The sequence below is a fragment of the Mauremys mutica genome, chromosome 4 (genome assembly GCF_020497125.1).
Source record: "Mauremys mutica isolate MM-2020 ecotype Southern chromosome 4, ASM2049712v1, whole genome shotgun sequence".
In the NCBI taxonomy this organism is placed as follows: Eukaryota; Metazoa; Chordata; order Testudines; family Geoemydidae; genus Mauremys; species Mauremys mutica.
The window spans coordinates 130,915,889-130,939,448 of record NC_059075.1 but is presented as its reverse complement, the minus strand read 5'-3'; the positions used below and the strand labels follow the sequence as shown (position 1 = coordinate 130,939,448).

Here is a 23,560-nt window from a genome sequence, read left to right as displayed (position 1 = left end):
CTAGTGGTTTAGTCAGGCTGAGCCGGGTTTTCGGGGGGGGGGTTACGATCCCTCCCCACTCTGAGCTCAAAATCAGCGCCGCGACTGGGTCCCCGCAGCCCCGTTATCTGCCAGCCATGGAGGCGCAAGGCTGCCTCTCCTTCTGCCCGACCGCACCCCCGCCACCTCCCGCAGGCAAAGCCCCCCCAGCTCCAGGCCTGCAGCGGCGCATCTTCCAGGGCAACCAGAAGCTACCGACCCCCCCTCAGCATCACCCGCTTCCCTCGCAGCAGCGGCTCAGCCCCAGGCCGGGCCGCTACCCGGACACTTACCCTCCAGCCCAGGAGAAAGCGGCCCACAAATACCTGGAGCCCCCCAGCCCGGGCCACCACGCGCTGTCTGTCAACGGGAAGGCTTTCTACCAGGCCGTGGCCGAAGGTAAAGGGGGGTCCGGGCCCTGCACTGGCCTCCCGGGGGCAGGAACAGCCCGGGGTGGGTACGAACGGGCCGTGCTGGGAGCTAAGGTGGCCTTGCGCACAGGCACCGAGGGCCAGGGCTGGGGCAGCAGGACTCGGCGAGAGGGGGACTGTGTGACCTGAACCAATCCCCCTGAACAGTGCTCCAGGGCCACTCCTGGGCTGGGAGAGCCTTTTATTAAACGCGTGGGGGCCATCTGTTTCTCCGCTCTCCCCTTCCGTCCTGGGATAGCGCTTCCCATCTCTCCCTCTCTCCCTTTCTTTCCTTCTTGTATGGCTGTGTCTTTCCTTCTATCTCGTCTCTCTTTCCCGAGCTGTTTCTTCCTCTCGTTTCTCTTTCTTGTATGTGTTTCTTTCTTATCGCTATCTCCTTGTCTTTCTTGTCCTCCGTTCGTTCGTTCTTTCTTTCTCTCCTCCCTTCCTTGTATGTTTCTTTCGTTCTTTATTTCTTTCTTGTACGCCTCTTTTTTCATTCCTTTTATGTTCCTTTCTTTCATCTCTCTCTCTCTCATACTTCTTTCTTTCTCTTCGCGTTTTCCCTCGGAGCCAAGTGATTGTATTTCAGGCACTATACAAAGGTTCTACGCTTTTCTCTGGTTGCTTTCTAGAGCAATAAGCAGCTCATATGAACATGTGCAATCTCCCCCCCCCCCCCGCATGGTAGAACTGTCCCGTTTTCTCCTCATTTCATTCGGTTAAAGGGTCGATCCTGCAGTCGCCAGGCAAATCTCCCGTTGAAGCCAACCCTGAGTCAGAGCTGCCAGGTCGGGGTTTCAAAGGGATCTGCGAACAAATTGCAAATTTTCACCTCTAGCTTGAAAGGGGATGGGGGGATGCGTGGCAGAGGAACAGGGGATGTATTTGAAGTTAAAATTGAAAAATAAACTTTGTTTGGCAGTTCGCAGAAATTCCCCCTAATACTCCCAGGAGAGCTATGTTCTCCGCCGATTCTCCTTAGCATCGCAAGCACCAAATTTTATAATCCTCAGGGGATCCAACTTCCTCAATTTTTAAGATATACTTTTTAAAAAAGCATTGCAAAGAAAGATATTTTACATATTATTTCTTGATCATTCTTCTTTCTTTTCTCTCTGTCTATTTGGCTTCTATACAGTCCAGGCATTTATTCTGTAATCAGCTAGATCGGAAAGCGAAGGAACTGAACCAAAAGTATTTTTTCTCCATATTGTGCGGACTTCACATTATCTCTCTCCCTTCCGCATCTGTTTCTTTTTCATTTCTTTATTTGTGTGTTTTAAAATTCGCTTTTTAAAATGTCTAAACTATTTTTAAAAGCCCTTCCTGACATGCTGGAAAAGTTCTTTCCTTCATCTTTATAGTTAATTCTATTTATCTATCCCTGGATGGTGATTTTCTTTCCTTTTCATCTATCGATCTAAATGTTTACATATTTGTTGGATTTTAAAAATAATCGGTCATGGACACAAAAGGTTCCCCTCCGCCCCCAATATGCTGCAATATTAAAGTTGGTAAAAGGTATATTGGGAAACAAAGGAAAACAGAGACATGTCTTTTGGTGACTGAATGTTGCCTATGATTTAACAAGGCGAAATGAGCTAGACCAATATATCAAGAGGTCAGTTTTCGTTTTATTGGACCCAGGGCAGCAGCCAGGTTAGCCTAAATTCTTTACTATTCCACTGTTAAGCATCACCATGATCAAAATTGTGCTTAACAATAGATGTGTGAACATACTGGGGTTTATTATCATAATGATAATCATCGGCGATTTGCTAAGATGCATCAATCATGCAGCCAAATATTATCGAAATTCAATAGGGATTGCGCTCCTACCAGCCGCCCGCGCGCAAAGACTTACGCACGTGCTTAATTTTACACGAAACGGGTGAAATCCTGATCCCAGTGAAATCAACCGAGAGTTTTGCCATTGACTTCAGCGAGGGCAGAATCTCTCCATTATAGGACAGCCCCGGCCCCGTGTAAATCAGTCACAAAGTTCCCATTGACTTCAGCGGCGCAGGGTCAGATTTGGCGAATCGTTCCATTGAAGTCAATGAAACGATGGGAAAAGCGAGTGGGTGTTCGGACTTCTTTGAGAATCCAGCAGTGTTGGCACGGGCTTTACCCGGAGAAATAAGAAAGAAATATTGCACATCGATAGGCGTTACAGTGCCTGTAATTTCTACTGAAAGCTGTTGGAAGGAACTGGATGGTGATTGCTGGTCCTTTGATCCCGTGTAATAACCCCCTTGTATCTTCCTCGCTCAGGCGAGCAAGCTGTTATTGACGGTTATGGGAATGAGGAGCCTTATGGGGTCAAATCCGGGTTCCCCTGGAGTCAATGGGATTTTTACCATCGGCTTCAATGCAGTCAGGATTTCACCGCAGCCTGTGTGAACCCGCGCGTTGCTTTTGCTTTCCATGCAAAGGGAGGATAGCGCAATGATTTTCTCCAGCAGCAAAGAGGGCCGTTCCAGGAGAGCTGAGCAGGGCAAAAAGAGATTGGGGGGGGGGGTTAAGGGAAATCAGTGCAGAAAATAAAGAATGGGAAAAGCTGAGGCGGGGGGCAGGGTGGGTTGTAAAAGTTTGTAAAATTTCCGCGCTTCTTGGCAATCGCACGAAGCTTTCGAGAGAAGAGAAGCTACTTTCCCGTCCTGCCAATTCGTTGCTCGCGTCTGTGGCCTTGTCTTTTCCCCGGATAATTGGCATTTGGGGCGCCACTGAAACCCCCCCCTCTTTATACGCTCAGTTTACTGCCCAAGAGGATTCGGGCAGAGAGGGGTTAAAACACGGAAGGCGACTAAACAGCGTTCTAATGCGTTGAAAATCTGCAAAGCCCCTTCGGATCCTTTGGCCTGAAAACCATTCTGGATATTAATGCCTCGTGATCTATAGCGTTAGATAATGAGGAATCCAAGCCTACCAGTGTGCAAGCCAAAACACACCGCTGGGGGATAATCATCTAATCTACAATAGGATTGTTTTTATCCTATTATTATTTACTAACACCTAGCTCTTAAAAATAACCAGACTTGAAACTGATAAAACACAAACACGCTAATACTCTATGGACATTAATGCTACCAGTGCAACCTAATAAGGGCAAATAACAGATAATATAATGATACCTACCAACACAATGAATTTTGAGGATGCTTGACAGTAGGAAAATAAGAATAGAATAAATAACAAACAAAATATTACACTGCTAAAATAATTATCCAGTATAATAATAATAATCAAATGCTAATTAATTGCAATGACTATTGCACTGATGTTAAAATAATCGAATAACAAAACATTCAGCAATGAGTTTCAACCATAACAATACAGTTATTGTTATTCTGCCACTCCATTTTCACCTTTAAATAACCTCTGGACTTCACTGTCACTTATTAATTACTGTTGTGCTTAAAAAGTGGCTGTGAGTTCCAACGGTTAATGATCAGTTATTGTTATTATTAAAGTGGCAGTGAGTTCCTGCGGTTAATGATGAGTTATTGTTATTATTAAAGTGGCAGTGAGTTCCAACGGTTAATGGTCAGTTGTTATTATTAAAGTGGCAGTGAGTTCCAGCGGTTAGCTCGCGGTGAAAATGCAGCGTAATAAAATCAAATCATACTTCTACATCTTACCGAAAGGAATGCCCTGGGATTGCGTCAGGTGTGTCAGTGTTGTTGGCTTCCCACACATGTCTACCCAGCCTGCCCTACCTGCAATTCCTACAGCCTCCCCCGTGAATCCTTTTCCATTCAGATGAGTTTTAAACCCCGTTTCCCATCCCCGCGGCCCAGTCATAGATCCTGGCCCCGCTGCTGAAATCAAAGGATGAAAACGGGGCATTTGTTGAATCTTTCATTAAAGCTCATTTATCAGGCCCGAGGCGGAGGAGCAGGAGCCGCTCCCCGCCGCCCCAGAGCCTGCAAAATACAAAAGCAGCTCGGGCTTATTGTCCCCACGCTGATCCGTAAAGCTGGGGAGGAGAGCCCCGTTCCTTGGGCCGGAGAAGCAAGTATTTCATTCTGCGTTTTCTCTTTGCTTTGTATGCTCACCTAGGGCTATAAACTTCACAAATCAACACTCTCTCCTAGCGTAGAACGAGCTACTTGCTGTAGGATCTAGCATCTGTGCGTCTAACAGATATCCACGCAAATCAGAGACCATTCGAATCCCAGCTGGAAGAGCAGTGCCAATATTTTGGCTATAAGCCTTCCCGTGTCCGCGGCTCCGCTATTTAGAAACGATTTTTCAGCGGCTGAATTAATTTCAAACTTCTATGTACGTCTATATATTATGTATTTCCGTGTAGGAATGTCTGTCCATATTTATATCACATCTACACATACAATTCTGTTAAGCCTCAATCTCTCTCGGTCTAAAGCCAACGAAATATATGTAAAGGGATAAATAATTCTTCAGCTGAAAATAATTTATGGCTCATGCAAAGTCAGAAATTTCGCTGTATTCTAGATAGAGATTAGTTCGTGTTTATAGAGTCAAAATGCTGTCATTGCTCCGGCTGAATTTTATTTGGATTTGATCTTTTATTGTGTGCACACACGTGCATTTATCTATACATATATACACGTAGCGATCCATCTCCAATGAGAGATAGATTAGGTAGCTATTAGTGCTGGTCAAAAATGTTGATTTTTTCCACCAAAAAAATAATCAAACAAAACGAGACATTTTAATTCCATGTGATCATCTGGGGGGATTTTTCCTGGTTTTGATCAAGCAAAAACTGGGGGGGGGGGGTATTTGAAAACAAACGTTTCAGTTTCTCATGGGGGGGGAGCCCAAGCAGGTTTCTTTTAACCCAAACTAACATTTCCCATGATCATTTTAGTTTCAGTTAAAAAAAATCAATTTTCATGGGGGGAAAATGGTTCAGTGAAAATATTTCCAGCCGCTGATTTATAGACACGGGCACTTCTCTGCGAAAGGCAGCTCTCCGTCTATGTGTTTCACATTGATCCCAAGTGCACACTAAATCTGTTTCATTTTACTGTCCTTTCCCTCTTCTCTTTCATCGGACTCACTTAACACCCTGACACTTACCTCCTAAATTAGCCTAGGTGAGGATTACTAAAAACTCAGCCCTGAAATGAAAGGCTCCCTTGCTTCTCTAAGCACAACATAAATTCTGGGGGGAATCTTTCTGCGAGTCTCCGATGGACTGTCTTGAAACATTTAGTTCTTAAAGGCAAATGTGGGGCAATCCCCAGCCCTTGATTTCCTTCCCTGCGAGACAGGGTCAGCTGTAGGAAACTCTTTACTACGTGGCCCTTCATGTCTGCGCCCTTTGAATCTAGCCCTCCTGATAAAAAACACAGTTTGAGCTTAATTAGAAGCAGTTGGAATGGACGGACTCTGTAGACTGGCAGGCAGCGGGCTGTGTAAACAACTCTGCCCCTGAGAAAGGGAAAACAGGTACCACAAACGTGTGTGTGTGGGGGGGGGGAAAGTTCTGGATGGAAGAAAAATGGCAGCCCCCTCCCCGCTATCAGGAGACAGCTGTAGTCAGAGCTTTACCCAGCGGCCGCAGCGCTGAGCCCCAACTCATGTTCTCAGCTCCCCCTTTAAAACGGGGGAAGTTTCTAGTAGAGGCGAATCTTCTGCCCAGGCTCGCTGGGGTTCGCCGCTGAGGAGGGGGCAGAAACGGGCCCTCCAGTGCGGAGGGACAAGTGAGCGATTTAAAGCGAGGGAGTGAAAGAGAGGGAGATTGAGAAAGTTTGAGACTCTCCTGCTTTCTTCTCTCCCCGTCTTCCCCAGAGTTGATCTCTCTCATGCGGGGTGGCTTCCCTGCTTGTCTTTGGTACAAAAGCAAGTCGGGGAATTACAGCTGTGCCTGGGATTTAGCACGGACAGACACAAAGCTCCAGCGCCCATAAGAGTTCTGGGCAGAAATCATTCAGCCCCTGATGACTTTTCTGTTCCGTTTATTTATTGTACCAGCGCCCCATAAGATTGGGTGGGACGTACAACAACAAAAAACCCTCTCTGATTTTTGCTTTGGCCAAGGAAGGAAATTGGCCAGGAAGGAATTCAGTAGTCAAGAGAAATTGACTAGGTGAAATTGACTAGGTTTGATGCCTGATTAGTCCACAGGCTGATGTGGGCAGGTCGAGGTCTCTCATGCGCCCAGATACCGCGGTGATGGCTGCCTATACAGGGCCGTGCAGCTGATCACATCCACCCACCCCCATCACGGCGGAAGGATTTCTTTCTTGCCCCTATCCCTTGAATAATGGTCTCCGAATTTTCCTACTTTAACCCAAGAATTGTGCCGTTGTTCCCCAGCGGCTAACCCTGCCAGCTTCACAACCCGTCTGTCTTTTCTGGGTCAGATATCCCATCGGACACACACGGAGAAATCTTTAGCACGATCTAGCCACTTCTCTCATCTGTGATTTTTTTTATTACCCTTCCTCCTTCCTTTTTCTTTCAGCTGATTGATTGATTGAATGAGGGTGTGTTGCTGTGTATAAACCAGCAGATCCCATGGCGATGGGATGCGTGTTAAAGAGAAGCAGCTGAAGAAAAACGGCAGGATCATTTTCTTGATCAGATTTTGTGGGGGAAAGCATCACCGTAAGACCCTAATTTTGGGGTTTAGTTCAGCCCAAGCATCTTTCCCTGCTCCATAGAACAATCTCCCATCTCTTTACATAACAGCTGGGGGTCATCCCCTCGTTCTGAATTCAAAAATAGAATCTCAGCTAAGGGCATTTCTAAATTTTGTCTCATGAATGTTTGCCTCTGACGCTACATTTGGGAAATAAAATGGAGAAAAGCCGTTACCTTTATTTTTAGCCATCTCAGGAATCTAATTTCATTGCTATATCTGTAGCTATTTATTTGAAATAGCTAGATAAACATAGCTGTGGAGAAAGGAGAGAAAGATCTCTGAAGTGTCTTGTTGTCTACCTCCAGAAAAAACATTTCCCGTGGTGGGAATTAATCAAAACAAACCGACTCAGATTCGGCTGTTGGGATAAACCCCAAATTGGTTTAATTAAGGGGAAAAATCCCTAAATAAACCCACTTCCTAGTCCGGGGAGAGAAGGAGCCGATTCGAATTAGAAACCGTTGAAGAGGAAGGAGAAAAAGGGAAGGCGCTGGGTTCCTATCAGAGTTATGTGCACGAATTCCGATCGATTGAGTTTTGTAAATTGATTCAAGACATCAAGTTAAAAAAAGGAGCCGACCTTCCCTTTTCAGGTTTAGGTGCAAGATCCCGACTCTAGATCTGGTGTAAATTCGGACTCTGGAAGGCCATTCGAGTTCTCCAGAATCTCTCGGGTGTCCTTGATTTGTTAAAGGTAGAGGAAAGAAATGGGGATTTGGGTAGGGTGCTGAGAACGGAACGAACAAACCAGCCGGCTGACAAGCCGGGAAAGGAAAAGAAGGGAAAGGAAAAGGGGCAAGAAAAGACAGAAAGAGGCTACAATGGGTCAGTTCAATGAATCTCGTGCAGTATTTCAAGGTAAACGTTCTGCTCAGATGGTTCGGAGTTAAAGGCATCCAGCGGGCTGGGGTCAATCACTTTCCAGTAGATATTTGAAAGGAACTTTCTCTCCAGCCCCTTCGCTCCCAGCTGCTCAGCCAGCCCGTTCTGCGGCTAACCCTAGCGCCAGCGGCCACCCTGCAGCACCCCCCACCTTGGCTGAGTCCTGTGTGAGCCCAGCTAAAAAACAAACCACTGGGACTGAATAGGGATAGTCCGCAAGGAAGGAACCAGGCACCAGACCAGACCCTGTGTACAGGATCCGTCCCACACAGTCTATACAGGATCCAGGGTCCCTCCCATTCAATCCACATAGGATCCACCCCATACAGGATACCGGATTGTCCCACAGAATCTATACAGGCTCAATGGTCTGTCCCATTCAGTCTGTACAGGATCCATCCCATACAGTTTATACAGGAGCCAGGGTCCATCCCATTCAACCTATACGAGACCCAGATAAGCAAAGAATATTGGGCCCGATCCTGCCATCACTGAAGCCCACGACCCAAATCCCCATTTGCCCCCAATGGTGCAGGATCAGGCCCAATATCAAGAAAGCAAGCACGGGCCAGTTAAAACTCTGTGCCCTGGTGCCCTGTCTGCTGGAGAAAGAGACCATGGTATGGAGAGGAAACCCCAGAAGGCTGGATCCCATTAGGAAGGGAAAACATTCCCTAGAATGAAACCAGGACAGGAACTTCAGCCCCAGGGCTTCCTCTGTGTATCCCTAGCCCCAACTTTCATGGCTTCCACATCTGCTGAGACCAAGTCCTCTTCCTCCCCTTAGCCCCTTTACCCCATTTTCACCTGCTGAGAGTCAGAGCCTGCAGGTGAGTTGAACCAGGTGTGAGGAAAGCAGTTTCCTAGCAACTCCTTTCCCCTGGGGCACTGATGGGGTAAAATGGGCCCTGCAGAGCTTGATGAAATGGCACTGAGTGGGTTAAATGGGCTGGCATTGCAGCTTCAGGGTGGGCCCCACCGACAGCCCTGGATAACCTGGGAAAGCTTTGCCTGCCCACACTGGTAACAGTGCAGGGACTGAGGAGTCATCGAGATTCAGCACCCAGAACATTCCAGGCCTGACTCTTCCACACACCAGCCTTTCCTGGGAAGGGGCAGGCCTGGTTGCTGCCCCCTTTGCAGCCTCCCTCACGCTGGTATTTAGACTTTTGCTTCTGACCAAGAGCCAGGTCCTCGGCGGGTGAAAATCAACAACATTCCACTGATGGCTACGAAGCCAATTTCCACCCGCCGAGGAGCTGGCCCCAGAAGACCTTCCCCACTGGTGCGGTTCCCTCTTGTGCTCTGCTTGTCACCGTCGGCAGCCAAATCCATGTGAAAGAGAACGCTCCTGGCTTGCGGCTGGAAAAGGCAGCCCCAGTTCCTCTTTCAGTATGTGGCTCTGATTTATTCCCTCCAACACATTTCAGTACAAATTCCAGACATGGGGTGGGAAGAAAAATGTAACACAAACATATTGCCCTAGATTCCCCACGGGCTGTTTTCTATAAGGCAATTCCTCAAACAATTGATGCAGGCTGGGAAATGGACGCCCCGGGCGGTGCCGTTCAAAGGCGCTGGGATGGCTTTCATGGGGGAGCTCTTTCCAAATAGTTTCCGGAGAAAGATTTAGATCTTCGGGGAGCCCCTGGCCTCCAGCACATTTTCAACAGTGGTAGTTCAGGGGCTGCAAACCCAGGGCGTGCAAGAACAGAGTCGTCTCCATGCGCCACGGTTGTGCAGCATGTCTGTTTGCCGCCACACCAGGCAAGATTCTGCTCCATCGGTGGCAAGACAGATAGTGTCCAGCTGGCCTGGAGACGGAGAAAGGGTGGGGGAAGCTCAGTTGGCATGCTGGGACAATCTCATCTTGCCGGTGCTTCAGGATAGATCCTCAGTGGGTGTAAATAAGTGCAGCTCCATTGAAACCATTGCTGATTTACGCCTGCTGAGGATCTGGCCCTGCAGGTGCACTCTGCCTAATTCATCCTGCTCCCTAGCCTCCATTCATCTCACCTACCCCCCTCCTTACTCTGCATTTCACACCCCTGGCCTCCTGCTTCAGTGTCCCTCACCCATCCCACTGCTAAAGACTCAGAGACCCCTGCAGCAGCACACAGCTGGGCAAGCCCTGGAATGAATGGTTCTCTGTGCCCTCAATTCCTGTTGGAGGCAAGGGGATCATAAATAATTGTCCTATAATCATAAGAACAGCCAAACTGGGTCAGACCTATGGTCCATCTAGCCCAGTATCCTGGCTTCTGACTGTGGCCATCACCAGGTGCTTCAGAGGGAATGAACAGACAGGGAAATTATAGTGATCCATCCCCAGTGGTCCACTCCCAGCTTCTGGCAAACAAGAGGCTAGGGACATTCAGAGCATGGGGTTGCATCTCTGCCCATCCTGGCTAATAGCCATTGATGGACCAATCCTCCATGAACTGATCTAATTCTTTTTTTTAACCCAGTTATACGTTTGGCCTTTACAGCATCCCCCGGCAACAACTTTCACAGATTGATTGTGCGTTGCGTGAAGAATTGCACTTCCTTTTAAACCTGCAGCCTATTAATTTCATTGGTGACCCCTGGTTCATGTGTTATGTGACAGGATAAATAACACTTTCCCATTCACTCTCTCCACACCATTCCTGATTTTATAGACCTCTCTCATATCCTCCCCTGAGTCGTTTCTCTTCTAAGCTGAACAATCCCAGTCTTTTTAATGTCTCCTCACGTGGAAGCTTTTTCCATCCCCTGATCATTTCTGTTGCCCTTCTCTGTACTTTTTCCAATTCTAATCCCATCTGTTAAATTGACAGGAGATGCACATGTACCATGCTCTAGGCCAATGCAGGTAACAGACTCTCTCTCCGTTTCAAGTACATACGTGGCCCCCATCACATTAGTACCCAAGTACCTCACACTCTTTAAGGGCTATTATCTCTATTTGACAGAAGGGAAACTGAGACCCAGGGCTGATTGACTTGCCCAAGGTCACACACAGAGGTCAGTGGCAGAGCAGAGAACTGAGCTCTGGACTCCTGAGTCCCTGGCTACTAACCTAAAAGGTGTTGTAAAACCTAGCCCTTCATTGGCTTCTCCCGGGAGAAAACCCAGGCCCCACTAGCTGGCTCTGAGCTTTCATCTATTCCCCAGCAGAGGAGTAGTCTTTCCCCTCTGGGTATACTGCAATTGTTGGCGAGATGGATTCGGACCCACTATTTGTCCTTGTGTGTCCTTCCCCCTTTTAGTGATTTCATCCACAAATCCCATCAGCCCCGCCTTCCCCACCCCAAGGCTGAGCCATTCAGTTGCCAGGAGTGCTTAATTCTTGCCTGACGGGGCACAGAGGAGATTTCCCCCCAGAAATACAGGCCCTAATCTCTCTGCACCCACCCCAGACCCGTGGTGCTGTTTCAGTATTTAATGGGGAACTTGGAAAAACGTGGGCTGCATTAATCTATTCAGAGCCACCAGCCAAGCTCCTGGGTCCGAAATAGTTTAGCACATCCATAGAGAGCAACGCTTGAGGGGTGGGGACAGCGGGCAACAGCATGGTTCTGTGATTCTTTAACCCACTGCTCTGTGTGTTCCCACTGCAGCCAGAGAGAAAAGCGCCAAAGGGCAGGGGTACCACCCCGTGCCTGCAGACTGCAGAGTCCCACTGGAAGAAGCCTCTGATCTCAGCTGCTCCCCAGCTGTGTCTCTGGGCAGCTTGAGGGAGCACATCTCCCCCGAGCTCACTGACACCATGGAGCTATCCAAGAACAAGAACAAGAAGAGGAGGAACAGGACGACCTTCAGCACCTTCCAACTGGAAGAGCTGGAGAAAGTCTTCCAGAAAACCCATTATCCTGATGTGTATGCCAGGGAGCAGTTGGCACTAAGGACGGACCTAACAGAAGCCAGGGTTCAGGTAAGGGAATGAGAGGCAGGCAGGGTCATTTCTGCAAGGTCCTTTCCACAAAGCACAGTGACCTTTGCCTCCCTTCTAATAGTTTCACCTTGGACTGTAGAAGCCGAGCACGGGCAGGTCAGGTTGGCACTTGGATTGGAAGATTGCCAAGAGATGCTTACATAGTGTCGATGTTCCTTCTTCTATCTCCGCACCGAACCCAGCCTGGTGCTATAGGGCACTGTGCTGCTGGACTGCCAGCTTTGGAAAACAGAGGGGCCACAGCCATTTGGGCTCATTAAATATCCCATTGTGGTATTTTGGCCGAGAGGAGGGTGGTTAATCCCAGTGGCCAGGGCAAATTCCAGTCTGGATAGTTACATTCTAACCGATCTTTCTCGAGCAATCATCTCATTTTCTGAAATGGTCGGCGTTGTGCAGGACCTAGGTACAAGTCTGTCTCCCTGAAGTCCGCCTGTATTTTCAGATGGCTCTGAAAGTCATCTTTACTTCTTCCCCGAGAAGGCCAAGAAGCATTCCTGTAGTGTCTGCTGTTAAACTTCTGCCACATTCCACCCCTGTAATATCTTCTTCTGGACCAATTTCTGGAGCCCATACAAGGTATCGTCAAACAATTACAACCCCATAATCGATGGGGACCACATCCTGAAAGAAATCTTCTCTAAACCCGCTCCTCTGGCTTCAAACCCCGCAGACTCACCAAGCTCACTATCAGAAGCAAGCTTCGCACAGACCAAGACACACCAAGTCAAAGCAGCACTAGACCCCGTCATAACAACAGATGCAAAACCTGCAGACATATCTCTACTGCTGCAATGACAAATCCCCCCCTCTCCCCCAACACACCTTTCAAGATCCCTGGGTCCTTCATATGCCTATCACAACATGGAGCATACCTCCGTGGCATCAAATGCCTCAACAACTATGTGGATGAAACCAGACAACCACTATGCTCTCAAATGAACTCACTCAGAAAAATCATAAAAGACAAACACACCCTGTCACCTATGGGTGAATACTTTTCACAAAACGACCACTCTATAGGTGACCTCTGAGTCCTTGTCCTCAAACCTGCACACCATCCAAAGACAAGCCTGGGAGCTTACATTGATAGCTTTGCAAAACGCTAAAAGTCATGGACACGGGATTTAGGTCTCATTACAAAAATCTGTAACTCACTAACCCTCCTTTGTTCTCTGACTGTAGAGGTGTTAATTGCCCACTTCATCTTGAATGGTCTCTTGCAACATGTGTTAAATGCTTATGCTTACCAAGCTGTTCCATCTTGTATTTAGCTGTGATACTTAAATTTCCCAGACCTGAGGAAGAACTCTGTGTGGCTCAAAAGCTTGTCTCTTTCAACAACAAAAGTTCGTCCAATAAAGGATACTACACCTCATCCACCTTGTCTCTCTCATATCCTGGGACCAACATGGCTACAACAACTCTGCAAACAAAGTTTAAGCCTTGGCCTTCTTCTTCAATATCTTTCTTTTAATAACAGCACCATCTTGCACTTATATAGCACCACTCTAGCTTTTTTGCCGCCCCAAGCATGGCAGTCAGGCAGCCTTGGGCAGCTTGCCTGCGGGATGTCCCCGGTCCCACGCATTCAGCGGCTTGCCTGTGGCAGGGCCGGCTTTAGGCTGATTCCCCCAAATCGGGCCCCGCGCCTAAGAGGGCCCCATACCCGCACCAAAGAGGGCCCCACGCCCTAAAGAAGAGAGCCTAACTTTTTAATTTTTACTCACTGGGAGTGGTCCAGGTCTTTGGTGGCACTTCGGCGGTGGGTCCTTCACTCGCTCTGGGTCTTTGGCGGCATTTCGGTGGCAGGTCCTTCAGTGCCACGGAAGACCCAGAGTGAGTGAAGGACCCACCGCTGAAGTGCCGCTGAAGACCCAGACTGCTGCCGGGTATTTGAATCAGGCCCTGCACTTCCTAAAGCTGGCCCTGGCCTGTGGGATGTCCCCGGTCCCGCGGCTTCGGCATACCCACTGCTGAATTGCCGCCGAATCCGCGGGACCGGCGGACCTCCCGCAGGCAAGCTGCCAAAGGCTGCCTGACTGCCGCCCTCGCAGGGACTGGCAGGGCGCCTCCCTGGCTTGCTGCCCCAGGCACGCGCTTGGAGCGCTGGTGCCCGGAGCCGCTGCTGTATAGCACCTTTCAACCCATCTAAAGGGTTTCTACCACTGGCATCCGCAGGACGTGCATAGGGACCGAACTGGAGTGGATAATTTATCCCATCGCTGAATGGAAGGAGACCTGGGCAAACAGCCTGGAGCAGCCCAGTCTTTCCCCTGGCACCCCCTTTACATCAGCAGGGTTAACTCTCCCCAGAGGTGCTGGACTGTGGTTTCAGTCTCACGTTGGAAAGCCAGAAAAGTTGGCTTGCAGGAATGCCCGCAGGAATGTGCAAAATGAAGTGAGTGCAAGTGATGATCGAAAGCAACAGGAGAAACTGGCGCTCAGAGCTACAAACACACATCTGGACAGGAATCCATGCAGCCTCGCCGCTCCGGTTATTAAATATCACTGCAGAGGACGAGCCAGTCTGCAAATGTAATGCTGGGTGAGGAAGAATGTCCTGTCAGCAGAGAGATGCAGACAGGGAGTTGGAACATTCCACTGTGCCTGAGCCAGCGCTCATATGCGGGGACTCCACCAGGATGTACTTTGTCACCCAGCCTGCCACAGCTACAGGGTTTGCTGGAAAGCACATTCTGAGGCAGGATGGGTTCTGGGGAGAAGCTAGTGGTGTCCCCTGGTGGCAGCCTTCGTTGGAGACTAAGGAAAGAGTTGGAGCAAGCACTGGAACCAGTGTTACTCATCTGTGTGATGGAAAGGAGCCTGCGGTTGTTTGGTTTGGGGACAGAATAATAATAATTCCTAGCTTTTATACAGCACTTTTCATCTAGAGACCTCAAAGCACTTTACAGAGGAGGGCAGTATCATTAATCCCATTTTACAGGCGAGGAAATTGGGGCACAGGGAGGTGAAGTGACTTGCCAGCTCAGGGCAGAAATGGATGTAGAGTTTAAAGGAACAGGACGTTGTGAGATGGGCGTGGAGGGCCAGATCTGAAAGGGCCCAGAATTTGGTCCCAGGGTTTTGGTTTGGCCTGTTACACAGTTAGGGGCTGGTCAGAAAGTTCTAATCTGGATCTGAATGGTTCAGGGGACACCTGGATCCCAGACTAGGGCTTGGGTCCATCTCTAACACCCAGTGCTGCAGCTAGCGATATAAGCGAAGAGTCAGAAAGGGGTCAGCCAAGGAGTGGCCCTCCTAAATACAGACTCAGATGTTAAGCCCAGCAGAGTCTGTTATGACCATCTAGTCTGATCTTCTGCATAGCCAAGGGCTGAGATTGATTCCCTGCATCAAGCCCCTATGAAGATAACCACAACGCTATCTTGGGAAATTCCTCTTAATGCCAGTTATTTGAAGTGGTAACTAAAGTGCCAGCAACCTCAGAGAGGCACCTCCTGAGACAGTCCCACTGAAACCTCCGCATCTCTAGAGCCCATCAGAGACAATGCTGCCAGCCTCTTGCTAGATATCACCAAACTGCAGTCATCTTCTGAGGCTAGCTCCATCACCGCATCCCAGGACAGTGATGCCTGTACCATCAGATGGAGAACCCGCAGGTGGTTCCTCCGGGCAGAGGTTGGACCCCTGTGAATATACTCATTGTTAATGTACTGGAGTACATCAGAATAGAAGCAGCTTGGGGAAATCTGAGACCCAGGAATGCATGAATGGAGGTTGTGTGTGTGGTAACCGCCTGAAGGCTGCAGCTATTCGTACGAAGCATCTGACTACTTCCAGAGGGTGTGTCCATACGACAGTCGCACAGCTACAGTGTTGTGGGTGCTTCCTACTGAAGAGTTTTCCCACCACTGTAATTAATTCACCTCTCCACAAGGGAGTAGCTAGGTGGACAGAAGAATAATTCTTCCATCAGCCTCATTGCATTTACAGTGAGGGTCAGATCAAGCTAACTATGTCACGTCAGGGGTGAAATTTTTTCACAGCCCTGAGTGATGGAGCTAGGTCAACTTAATTTGTAGGCGTAGACAAGACCGTAAGGAGGATATAAAAATAAGTAATCACCCCAGCAACCTGTGCTCTGTATGTTATGTGAGAGAAAGGAGGTCTTTCCCCTTTCTGCTGCTGTTTCTTAAGGTGAATTCAGTGCCAGTTAAAAGGCAGACAGCCCTAGAGACTGAAGTCCTTTTGTTATCCAGAGAGCAGGTACATCAAGCATAAGCTTGCTCCAAACTCCATCTGACAAATGAGCCTCAGCCATGAACTGGAGGGACCAACCCTTCAGCTGTTGTCTCTCCATGGTCCATTCAATCCTGGGCACCGACTGCCAACAAGGGAGCGAGACAGCAACAGTAGGGGGGGCTCCTTGTGTGCTGTAGACGCCTGTCAGCTAGGAACAGGACCGAGTGCCACCAGACACGTCGTGGTAAAGGCTTTCAGGCACTGCCGACCTGCACAGCATTGGATCTGCTGGCCACGAGATGAAGGGTTCCATGCCTCAGTAGCAACCAGCTGCTCACAGTGCACGCTCTTAAAGGAACAGTTTGACAAAGTGACTCACCAGCCAGTGCGTTGCCTTGTGGCTGGGTCTCATGTTGCTGGTTTTTCCCTCTCTGTAGCCTCACTGACCAGCCATTCAGGTCTGACAGTGGCAGGGGCGGCTCTAGGCATTTTGCCGCCCCAAGCATGGCAGGCAGGCTGCCTTCGGCAGCTTGCCTGCGGAGGGTCTGCTGGTCCCGCGGCTTTGGCAGACCTCCCGCAGGCACGCCACTGAAGGCAGCCTGCCTGCCGCCCTCACGGCGACCGGCAGAGCACCCCCCGCGGCTTGCCGCCCAAGCACGTGCTTGGTGTGCTGGGGCCTGGAGCCGCCCCTGGATAGTGGCTCTTGGTCTCGTGACTCAGCCCTCCAGCCAGGTCAATTTCTAGTCTCACCCCTTCTGAGTTACGGGGGAGACCGGTCCAATACAGTCCAGGAGCCTTGTGCCAGGGCTCCAGCCCGACTCTAGGCCCACTATGACCCTTGCCCAGGGCCTTCACCAGGCCTTTCCGTGATGACCTATAGAGACTGGATTCCCCTACCTCTAACCTGGGTTCCAGCCCTGGCCTCTGTAGCAGATGACTACGATCTGCTTCTTCTGACCTCTTCCTTCTTCCTCAGGCGTCTTCCTACTGTGGCCCGTGTCTAGGCCTTTCCCCCCAGCCCTCGGGGGAATGGTAACATAAGAAAGACACAATGAAAAAATAGCCCAGACACATCTCTGGTCTCCTTCCTCTGGGGGGATACTGGATGAGCCATAGCCCTGCTCATCATCTTCCGGGCAGCTTTTGCAGTAACCCTCTGCCAGCTTTGGCTCCGCGGTGCTTCTTGCAGGGAGCTAGTGGGGAGAGATCCATCCTCCTCCCTGGGCCTTCTCAACTGGGCTTTTCCCTTTTAAGGCTCCTCTCCTCCATGGTTGGCATGGCTGAGCCCAAAGCTGCTCCTTCAACCCCTTCTTGCCTGGTGTGGGGCTTGTACTCCCCATCACCAACACCACAATGGAAGGTAACTTTCTGGGGCTAGCTGGTTTCATCTGGGCTAAGATAAGACTTGGGCTTAATCCTTTTGTCAGGTCATGGGTGGAAATGAGTTTGGTGGTCTTGTGCCAACCCCGAGTGGGATCAGAAATGAACCCAGGAGACCACCACAGAATCTAGAGCTCCGAATGGTGTCCATAAATGAAAACAATAGGGATGGGGCAGTTGCGGTGCCAGGCGAGGACCAAGGTGCACTGGCAGATGGAAGCTTGCCCAGCGCTCACCCTGCCAGGGCCTTCATCCCCTTGCTAAAAATCACATGTACCATATGGACCCATTTATAACTCAGATAGGAACCAATGCATGTGAGTATCCCACATTCCACTGCAGGGTCCCCTAAACCCACTTACCAGCCAAAGTAAACTTTGTGCTAATAAAGTGGCGGACTCTGTTACACCATACCCCATATGCCAGTGAAACCCCTGGACACTGCAGTGCCCTGTAAGCCCAACCACATGTCAACATAAGCCCCATATTCCTTGGATGTCTCCAATCTCCTGCCCCCTGTAAGGTCTTAGTAGGTCTAAATGTGATCACTTTCAGTTGGGTCCCTGCCGGGTCTGACCCTTGGCTGTTTCAGCATCTCTGTGTTGATTGACAGTCTCAGGTCACCTGGGATTTGCACTGTTCCCCCAGGTTTGGTTCCAGAACCGGAGAGCAAAGTGGCGGAAACGGGAACGTTATGGGAAAATCCAGGAGGCGAGAAATCCCTTTGCAGCCACCTACGACATCTCTGTCCTGCCCAGGGCTGAAAACTACCCTCAGGTATTGAAACAGAATCAGGAACATTGGCCAGACCTCACCCCCCTCAGAACATGTTGGGCCAAATTAGGATTTCACATCCATGGGCGTAAATCTAGATTAGCTCTACTCAAGCCAATCTGAAGTAACTGCATTGACACCATGTAAATGAGAAGACAAGGGAGAATAATGCAGCAGATCAGAGCTACAGCATATTACGCCCCATTTCCAAGCCTTTTGCATCGCTTCACTGGGGAATCTCACACTGCCCCAATTACCCCCTATGCACCTGGCCCCACAGACCAGTGATAAACACAGTAGAATACCCGATCTGGTGCTGCCTTCACATTCACCCTTCATATTTCTAAGACAGCTGGGAGAAATTTTTCCAGACTAAACATTTTTTTGCTGAAAAATGCAGATTCGGGTGGGCCAAATCATTTTGTATCGAATTTACCAAATTGTTTCAGTCAGAAAAAACAAACCTTTCTGAAAAAGTCAAAACGTTTCATTTCAACATTTTTAAAATGAAAATTTTTTGATGCAAAATGACTTTTTGTTTCGAATTTTACTTTTATTCATTTAGAAAAAAAAACCCTCAAAATGAAACAAAATGTTTCATTTGACTCCAAACGATTTTTCAGTTTTGTTTTTCAGTTCAGCCAACTAACCAGGAACAACAACAAAAAATCAGTTACTGGCATAGTTCTATTTTCTAAAGCCCTGGGGACACTTCCCTTGTCCCCCAGTGCTCCTGGCCAGAGTCAGCTAAAGAGAAGTCTGGCCCCTCTCAGAAATTCCATCCCAGATTTTACACTAACCCCTGTGCACGCTGGAGCAGGACTTTGGGAGTGTGGTCACTTCTCTCTGGAGCCCCAGCCAGCGTGGGCATGATCAATTTCACGAGTGACCCCCTAGATTTCTAGTGCCTTATCCAAACACACCAGAACTCTGGGGCATTGGAAAGATGCTGCTAACTGAGTACTTGGCCGCTTAAGACCATTTCTACCATTGAGTTTCACTCAGTAATTAGTGGATCCTCTAAGATTTCTGTTCTCTGCCCTCTCATTAGGTGCCTGATCACACAAAGTTGGTGGGAGTTAAGGGCACTCACAGGTTCGGGTCTTATGTCCCAGGGCAGAAGAATGTGCAGCTCTGGCATTGGGAATTATGTAGCAAGGAGACCACTGCTCCTCACAGCTGTTATCCCTGGGGCTCCCCTATGCCCTGGGAACACCAGACATCAATTATATCCATAAATTACATAACATCTTTTTTGGTGATTTTTCAGCCCCACCCAGACCTTGTAACATTTTGCAAAACTGAAACAAATGAGGAAAATTAAGGACCCATCCACCCCTTACTGTGTGATGTAATTTATGGACAGCCCCTTTTCCCTCAGAACAATTTATCGATGGAAAATGCCGTTTCCACAACATTGACATTTTCCACAGGGAAATTTTGTTTTTTGCTGAATTTTTTGGTTAAGAAAAACAGAGACAAATTATTTGGGATCAAGTCAACATGAAACAGCATTTCCCTATTGTGGGGCATTGCCTGATGGGAGTTGTAGTTAGAAGGCCTGTCTCCCCCATGCTCTCCTATGGGCCAGGTTTCCTGGCCAGATGACCTCTCTGTAGAAAGGTCAACTCACCGCTGGAGTGCCCCCTTGTGGCTGAGCATGGCGTAGCCGTGCTTTTCCCTCTAGCGCCTCTGCCGAGAGTCACTTCGGTCCTGCAGGGTCTGTCTTCTTGCAGCTTTACCCTCCAGCCATGTCACGTTTTAATTCCACCCTTTCCGGGGAACAGAAAGTTCAACACAGGACAGTCCAATGTCATTACAAAAGGCCTTTGGCCCCCAACTCTGGGCCACGTGATGTATACACCCTTTTCTCAGGGCTTCCAGGAATCTATATGCCCTTCTCAGGGGCTTCCCCACCTTCCCCAGTGACTAGTGGGGGAAGCCCAGGCCCACTTTCTATGCTAGGTTCCAGTCCAGGGACCCTATCCCATCAGCCAAGGTCTGCTCCTTCAGACTCCTTGCTGCTGCCTTCTGGAGTTTGTCCTACTGTAGTCTCTCAGCTGGCCTCTCCCACAGCCTCTCTAAAGTCACCCTTCATTCAGGGCAGGCTTCTCCTCGGGAATCCCTCAATAAATCCCAAACTTAAACCAAATTCTGCCCACTTCGGGCTTGACCTTCCATCCTCCTAAGTTTCCCTTGCTCAGTTCCTCTGCAGAATGCCTCCCTGGGCTCGACCCCTGGAAGTCCAGATCTCCTGCCCCTTTATCAGGGCTCATCACCAGAGCCTGCTACACCCCTGTGCCTGCTCTCAGCCTCCTAGCAGGAGGGGATCCCAGAGCCAACTCTTCCCCTCTGGGCTTCCTTCTTGACTCTCCAGTCTCTCCCCACTCGAATCCCAGGGAGTGACCGCACAGTTCTTCCCTCTCACCCTGCTGCCTCTTCTGATCTGGGCTTCCTCTCTTTAGTTACCACCCAGCTCCATCCCCAGCTGGGCTTCATCTTAAATAAGGCCCAGCCCACCCTGCAGGTGCAGCCAGATGGGTTAATTGGCCTCTGAGGCCCACATTAACCCTTTTAAAGCCAGGAGGGGGTATACACCCCTGCACAATCTCCCATGATACCACACTGTCTCCCCACTGGTGGAATGGTGTCATGTGAAATGTAGTCCATCCAGGAGAGACTGGGGTCATCCTCAGACCCAAATGGCAAAGCCCAAGAGGCAATGTACCCCACATAGGAATACAGTTTAATGTTGAATGGACTCATTTTGACACTTCCGACTCGAAATGTCAATGGTCGTTAGGAAAAAGGGAAATAGAACATTTCGTTTGGGGTCAGTTCAAGATTAAACTGGGATGTTGAAACAGCGAAATTCCCCTGCCCCGGGATGGAAATTCTGATTTGCACTCAGCTGCACGCCACTCCCTGCAGCAGGAATGCAGGAGGGACAGCGCGCCCTCCTGACCAGTAGCTGCTAACCCAGCCTCATCTGTCTGTTTTCCCTTGTTTCAGCTGCAGAATAACCTGTGGCCGAGTGCAGGATCGGGGAGCCCTGCAGGCCCCTGCCTCATGCCCCCCGAGAGCATCCCTTCCCCCTGCGTGTCTCCATACCCACATTCCCATGGGAACATTGCCGGATTCATGGGCATCCCTGGTTCTCCCAACCACCACCCCGGGATCAACAACCTGTACTCCATCCACGGCTTCCCCCCTTCCCTCGGCAGCCATGGCTTTGAGCCCCCGCCGGACAATGACTACAAGTCCCCGAGCCTGGTCACGCTGAGAATGAAATCCAAAGAGCCAGCCAGCCTGCTTAACTGGACCACGTGATCACCCTGGAAGGAACTGGGCTGAGGACACATGGGCAGCTCCTTGAAGCCAACTTTCCACAAGGGGTAGAGAGAGATCCCAGCCTATGCTTTTCCTTTCCCTTCAGCCTCCCTGCACTCCACACCCAGCAGCTGGCACCTCAGACAGGATCCCAGGGCTGATGAGAACTGAAGAGCACAGCGGCCATCTTCCTCCTTGTCTTAGCGCTGAGATGTTGGAGCCAACCCCCAAGAGTTTTCTGCAGAGGCTGGAAATCTCTTATTCCAACTCTGATTCCCTCCTTCCAGAATCCCTCAGGCTTGCTCTGCAATGGGATTTTTTTTTGCCCCACGCTTCCCACCTGGGCTGCCTCCAGGGGGAGCCAAAAGCAGTGGTAGCAACTGCAGAAGCCCTAGTGTAGACAAGACCTTATCACTGTGTTGCGTAGACCTTCTCTGTTAGGGTAAAATGCTGGTGGGCCAGAGAGCCCTACCTGTGCTGTGGCCACCATTGGTGGGGCTGAGACACTGGCAGCAATGGTGAGACATTGTAGGAGGTGGAAACTTCCAGTGCAGACCCACACACCCATCCGCAGGGAAAAGGGACCAGAAATGGCACAGTCAGCTGCTCCCTTAGCTCCCATCCAACCCAATCTCCCCTTCTCCTGCCAAAGCCTGGGTGGGAGAAGCCACCTGAGATTTTCCTCCCATAATCCACTGCACTGTGGCGCTTCTGCAAAGCCCTGACTCCCCTTCTGCAAGCGCTTCTGTGGGCAGAGACAGGGTGGGGGTGGAGAAGGAGAGAGGCAAAAGCTGACGGGGGGGGTGATGATCCCCCATTTACCATGGAACTGTGGAGTCTGCTGCTATTCACATTTATTGAGCTGTGCTCTGCTACCTGTGCCTGGTCTTAGCAGGAGGGGAAGGGGCTCCCAAGCACAACCTCACCAAAGGCCCCCACAAAATATATCCAGCCCAGGAAGCAGAGGAGGAGAGCAGAGCCTCATCATGTGTGCAGGGGCTGGATGGGGGATTTGCTTCCAAACTGCAGCTGCTTTAGATGGAGATTAACATCATCTTCCTTATTATCGTGGTTTCCCTTTGGTCTGAGCCATTAGCCAGCACCTGAGGCCTTGCTGGGTAAGGGTTGTTTCCAATAGGCGGAAAAGCTGATGCTACAAGTCAGGTATATTCTTTGGTACAATCCTGTTTGCTTACTAAGAATGCACAGAGCCCTGTTTGCCTGAACACTGCAGGAACAAACAGCAGCAGGCAATGTTCCTTGCTCAGAATTTCCACACCTGCCCCTCCAGCCAACACTCTGCCCAAAAGCTGTCCTCTCTCTCGGCTTTCTCCCAGGGCCACACTCTTATTGTGCTGCTCGCTGTCTGCTCACCTTCTCCCTGCTTTCTCATTCCTTTCACACACATGCCGCTGTAACCAACATCAATGTCCCAGCCCCTGTGCTTGCAATCAGTCTTCAGGGAAAACCCTCAGCTGTGTGGCTTAGCTCAGGCCTGGCCATGCTGGTCAGTGCCTTAAGCAGTGGCTTCTATTGCTTCAGCTATCACTAAACAAAGGGTATTTAATTGCTCCCTCTGTTAGCCTGAACAGAAGGTAGCTACCTGCTCATTGGCTTCAAGGAGGTCCGTGATTGCCCATGGATCAAAGACATGCTTCATGGCAGCACCAACACAACAATAATAAAAATGCAATGGGAAAGCTAAGGGTGTGCCTACACCTCAGCCACTACAATGGCAGAGCTACAGTGCTCCAGCTGTGCACCTGTAGCACCATAACGTAGACATTTCCTACATTGGTGTTGATGTAGTTAATCTACCTCCCTGCGAAGCAGTAGCTAGGTTGACAGCAGAATCCTTCCATTAACTTAGCTGTGTCTACACTGAGGGTTAGGTGAACTTAGTTGATTGAGTTGGTGTTGGTTCTCCTTTGAGCAAGGGGTTGGACTAGATAACTTCCCGAGGCCCCTTCCAACCCTAATCTT

General features: G+C 49.6%; 1 protein-coding gene across 1 annotated transcript; it reads left to right on the top strand.

Moving 5' to 3' along the window:
* Positions 1-116: 116 nt before the first annotated feature.
* ALX3 (ALX homeobox 3) lies at positions 117-23,005 on the top strand. Its single transcript, XM_045013158.1, has 4 exons — positions 117-417; positions 11,553-11,866; positions 18,122-18,250; positions 21,260-23,005. The coding sequence occupies exons 1-4, from the start codon at positions 117-119 to the stop codon at positions 21,575-21,577; spliced, it is 1,062 nt and encodes a 353-aa protein (XP_044869093.1). The 3' UTR covers positions 21,578-23,005.
* The last annotated feature ends 555 nt before the right edge of the window (positions 23,006-23,560 follow it).

Coding starts and splice junctions, on each gene's coding strand:
- ALX3 (XM_045013158.1), top strand. CDS start 117: ATGGAGGCGCAAGGCTGCCTCTCCTTCTGCCCGACCGCACCCCCGCCA. Junction 11,867..18,121: donor TAACAGAAGCCAGGGTTCAG/GTAAGGGAATGA, acceptor CTGTTCCCCCAG/GTTTGGTTCCAGAACCGGAG. Junction 18,251..21,259: donor GGGCTGAAAACTACCCTCAG/GTATTGAAACAG, acceptor CCCTTGTTTCAG/CTGCAGAATAACCTGTGGCC.